Here is a 5,243-nt window from a genome sequence, read left to right as displayed (position 1 = left end):
GGGCTGAATCAGGAGCCCAGATGAGCTTAAAGAAACTGGTGCTCAACCTTTAGTTTTTTGGCTCCATGCTCCCTAGACCTCTCCGTGCCAGCTCCAGTGTCTCCTGGCCTGTGAAGACTAAACGACATTCTGTGATGGGAAGGCGAAGGACTCGGTCATTGGCCTCGATGTCATCTAAAGTGAACTGACAAGGGAAGCAGTCGGTACAGCCATGGAAAAGAATTCAAGTTTATGGAACAGCCTGGTGGTCGAACACCCACTCTGCACAACCTGGAAGCAAGAGGCCGAAGGGGCCATTTACCACCTCGCCAGTATCTTATTTGTAGTAGGTTTCATGGGTGGCAGTGGATTCTTCGGGCTCCTTTATGTCTTCAGCTTGCTGGGCCTGGGTTTCCTCTGTACTGCGGTCTGGGCATGGGTAGACGTCTGTGCTGCTGACATATTTTCCTGGAATTTTGTGCTGTTCGTGATCTGCTTCATGCAGTTTGTTCACATTGCCTATCAAGTTCACAGCATAACCTTTGCCCGAGAATTCCAGGTGCTGTACAGCTCCCTGTTCAAGCCCCTCGGGATCCCTTTGCCCGTCTTCAGAATCATTGCTCTGAGCTCTGAGGTGGTCACTTTGGAAAAGGAGCACTGTTACTCCATGCAGGGGAAAACCTCCATTGATAGACTCTCCATGCTCGTCTCGGGAAGGTTTGTACCCTCTGCGCTGTGTGTCTTTCCTCCATAGTGGTTTTCTGTGCTTCCTTGCTCTTTTTTTTTTATTTTTTATTTTTTTATTTTTTTCTATGTTGGTATAGCATAGTCCTGGGTGGCATTTAGCACCCTGAGATTCGGGGCAATCTTTGAGACATGGCATAGGCGTGGCTATCTAAAGGACACGGGTCACGTGAATCAGGAAATAGTCTGGAGTCCCACGCTCTCATTGCAGAAATAAAATTCACAAGCTTTAAAATGGAGGCATAAAGTTAGTTGTGTGGAGGCAGTAGCAGTATCGTAGCTAGTCACTGAAAGTCAAAGAGGACGAGGCAGGTCGAATTGTGTGCCTTCACTGGCACACAAGGGATTTTGGGTAGACACTTCTAGCATTCTTCTACAAAACCAGGAACTTTTAATTTCATATTATTAAATTTATTCAGTAAATTCTACCATTTTCCCCCTCATGAGAAGTGGGAGTGAGTACTCCAAGAGTATACTTATATAGGATACAACCTGGAAAACTTTGAAGGGGCATGCAGCAATGTGTTTTTCATGTCTTTGAAAAGATTAGGGGCTGGAGAGATGGCTCAGTGGTAAAGAGCACCAGCTGCTGTTCCAGAGGACCAGGGTTCAATTCCCAGCACCCACATGGAAGCTCATAACTGGCTCTAACTCAGGGGATCCAACACCTTTACACAAACACACGTGTAGGCAAAACACCAACGCACAGGAAATAAAAATAAGTTATGTTGAACGAAAGGGAAAGACTGAACCTTTAACTCGTAGAGGTGCTTGTAGCAGACCTCCGCTGTGCTCTTAAACTCCCTCCTGGGCAATCAGAAAATCTGGGCACACTCAAGTCTCATGCCGAGGCGAGGCATGCATATGAAACAGACTCATCTCATACGTGTGCATCTCGATGAACTCTCGGTGAATTTCACTTACTCTTCCAGACTCCTAAGTGAGGAATGTCAGCACACAGATCTTATAGGGTACTACGGTGGTATAAAAATTTATTGTTTTGTTCTTCAAAACTCCACAGAGAAGTCGCCAGAGGCTGGAAGTATACCCCCACACACACAAACACAGAGAATGCCCCCAGATGTATACACACTTGCTTCTCAGCGAATAACAGATGTTCTTGTGTCTTGCTAGGATCAGAGTGACAGTTGATGGCGAATTTCTGCATTATATTTCCCCCTTTCAGTTCCTGGATTCTCCTGAGTGGGATTCGCTAAGACCCACAGAGGAAGGCATTTTTCAGGTAAGGGCTAATCCGGCCTCATGGGTAATGCCCCACCCTTCTACACAGACGCATGTTTGGTTTAGAGCAAGTGAGCACACACACAGAACAATATCTAACACTGCTTTAATTTATGTTTGACTTCGGGATACGGTTTGCTTCATGCCTGCTCCCCAAGCCTGAGTCCTGCTGACTGACATCAGTCACACAAGCAACCACAGAGAGAATGGGAATAGATGTGACAGGAGGATTCTGTGAGGAGAACTCTCTAGATTTCCCATGTTGAACCTCACATATGGGGATTAATATGTAAAGATTTGACTTTAAAAACTGCCAGTGTGATAGTTTAGGAAATGCCAAGAGAAAAAAAAAATATCGCACTTACCACAAAACAAATGGTTTTTCAAAACCGAAAATGCTGATGGGATTTGGTTATTTCTAAACTTGCTGTCATTTCTATCCTGTCATGTTTTGGTAGTATTAAAAGGCAATCATGTTACTTGGTTCTATTCATTACGCTCTACTGTTTCCTATAAACCAAAAGCACACATGTGTACGGAAATTCAAATTCATGTACATATGCCAAAGTGGTGTCAGTAAATCCCATTTTGTAAAAGAGAAACTGTGTTAGGGTTAAAAGTCCACACACCGTCTTCTTTGTATATTCCTTTCACATTAGCCAGCTTTACTCTTTCATTTTTTTGTATGAAATAGCTCTGCAAAATGCAAAACACAATCAAGAGGGGCATCCCATACAGCACTGTGATTAGATGAGAAGTAATAAATTTTAATATTTAATATCTTGTTTTTACAATATTTTTGTCTATCAGCTAAGGAGTTGTGTTTTGTTTTTTTTTTTTTTTTTTTTGCATAAAAGGACAGTAAGAAATTCATTTAAAAATTTGGGGCAGGAAAAAATGTGATTGAAGGTGCTGGAGAGATGGCTCAGTGGTTAAGAGCACTGGCTGCTCGTGCAGAGAACATGGGTTCAGTTCCCAGTACCCACATGGCAGCTCACAAACGTTTGAAACTCCTGTTCCAGGGGATCTGATGCCCTCTTCTGGCCTCTGTGGGCACTGCACACGTGTGCTGTACATACATACACTTATATACATAAAAATAAACATTTAAAAACTGTGTTTGAGTCCTCCCTCTTAATTAGTTTCTTTAGGTGTACAGATTTTAGTAGGTTTATCTTATATGTCTATGAGTGAGTATAGAAAGTGTGCATCTTTCTGCTTCTGGGTTAGCTCACTCAGGATGATCTTTTCCAGATCCCACTATTTACCTGCAAATTTCATGATTTCCTTGTTTTTTATTGCTAAGTAATATTATTCCACTGTGTAGATATACCACAATTTGTGCATCCATTCCTCCACTGAGGGGCATCTGGGCTGTTTCCAGCTTCTGGCTATTACAAATAAAGCTGCTACAAACATGGTTGAACAAATGTCCTTATTGTGTACTTGAGACTCTTTTGGATATATGCCTAGGAGTGGTATGGCTGGATCTTGAGGAAGCGCTATTCCTAGTTGTCTGAGAATGCGCCAGATTGTTTTCCAGAGTGGTTGTAAAAGTTTACATTCCCACCAGCAGTGGAGAAGGGTTCCCCTTTCTCCACAACCTTTCCAGCATGTGTTGTCTCTTGAGTTTTTGATCTTAGCCATTCTGATGGGTGTAAGGTCTTAGCGTCGTTTTGATTTGCATTTCCTGATGGCTAATGAGGTTGAGCATTTCTTCAAGTGTTTCTCTGCCATTCGATATTCCTCTATTGAGAATTTTCTGTTTAGCTCTGTACTCCATTTTTTAATTGGATTACTTGATTTTTTTGCTGTTTAAAAGGCTCTGCCCTGCAGACTATCAATGCAGATGCTGAGACTTATGGGCAACCTTTGGGCAGAGTGCAGGGAATCTTAGGAAAGAAGTGGGAAACAGTAAGATCTGGAGAGGACAGGAACTTCACTAGGAGAGCAACAGAACCAAAAAATCTGAGCACAGGAGTCTTTCCTGAGACTGATTCTCCAACCAAGGACTATGCATGGAGATAACCTAAGACTCATGCACAGATGTAGCCCATGGCAGTTCAGTATCCAAGTGGGTTCCATCGTAATAGGAACAGGGACTGTTTCTGACATGAACTGATTGGCCTGCTCTTTAATTACCTCCCCCTGAGGGGGAAGCAGCATTACCAGGCCACAGAAGAAGACAATGCAGCCACTCCTGATGAGACCTAATTGACTAGGGTCAGAAGGAAGGAAAAAAAGTCCTCCCCTATCAGTGGACTTGGGGAGGGGCATGCATGCAGAGGGTGGAAGAAGGGAGGGATTGGGAAGGGAGGAGGGTGGGAACCACAGAGGGGATACCAAGTGAACAAAGTGTAATTAATAAAGAATTAAAGAACAACAAAAACTGTGTTTGAATCCCTTGCTCTCTAGTTTTGTTTTATATGCCTCTTTATGTTTTTTAGGTAACCCTCACAGCAGAAACTGATTGTCGATATGTGTCTTGGAGGAGAAAAAAGTTATACCTTCTGTTTGCTCAGCATCGCTACATCTCCCGCCTGTTTTCGGTTTTAATTGGCAGTGACATTGCAGACAAGCTCTACGCCTTGAACGACAGGATCTATATAGGGAAAAAACATCACTATGATATTCGGTTACCCAACTACTATCAGATGTCAAGTCCGGACTTGTCCAAATCACCCCTAACAGAACAGTTTCAGAATTCCAGACAGCACTGTAACAAATGACTTCAAAACCTGAAGTTGGATGATTACTGGAAAAAAAAAAAAAAAAAAAGACTTCATCATTCCCTGGACAAGTCAGCACACTATTATTTTTATAACTTAAATTCAGAGTCAAGATGCCACTGCCAGCTGTTTGTTTCATTTTAACTTCTGCATTGCAAATAAAATTTACAAATTTTCTTGTATTCCTTGCTGTTATAAGTGGGCAGCTCGCCCCTTTTCCTGTATCAGAACTGAGAGAATGTCATTTTGAATTCTCTGATATTTTCTCAAACATGCTGCCTTGTACTGTTGGCCCAGGAGAAGCAGTTAGCAAATGTTCTCAGCATGAGAGCTCGTTGCTACAGTCCACAGACTCATTTCTGGAATCTGCTTGTTTGTGACAATCTCTGATGAATGTAAGTTCCATTGTTGGTGTGGGAAGCAATTGTTTCTTTTACATGTGAAGTTGTTCTTTCATGTGACTAAAAAGTAGAATAAATGTAAGAAACAATAACAAGCCAATTGGAAGCCTACTTTCTTGCTACAAACAAATCCTGAGCTTATGCTTTA

General features: G+C 42.4%; 1 protein-coding gene across 1 annotated transcript; it reads left to right on the top strand.

Annotated features, from left to right (window-relative positions):
• The first annotated feature begins 211 nt into the window (after positions 1–211).
• On the top strand, positions 212–4,765 carry Popdc3 (popeye domain containing 3). The gene is made up of 3 exons (XM_055616171.1): positions 212–696; positions 1,858–1,966; positions 4,413–4,765. Exons 1-3 carry the CDS (start codon positions 212–214, stop codon positions 4,692–4,694), a joined length of 876 nt encoding a protein of 291 aa, XP_055472146.1. The 3' UTR covers positions 4,695–4,765.
• The last annotated feature ends 478 nt before the right edge of the window (positions 4,766–5,243 follow it).

Source organism: Psammomys obesus, unplaced genomic scaffold (genome assembly GCF_907164565.1).
Source record: "Psammomys obesus unplaced genomic scaffold, mPsaObe1.curated_primary_1811, whole genome shotgun sequence".
Classification (NCBI taxonomy): domain Eukaryota; kingdom Metazoa; phylum Chordata; class Mammalia; order Rodentia; family Muridae; genus Psammomys; species Psammomys obesus.
This window is presented reverse-complemented; position numbering and strand designations above follow the sequence as displayed.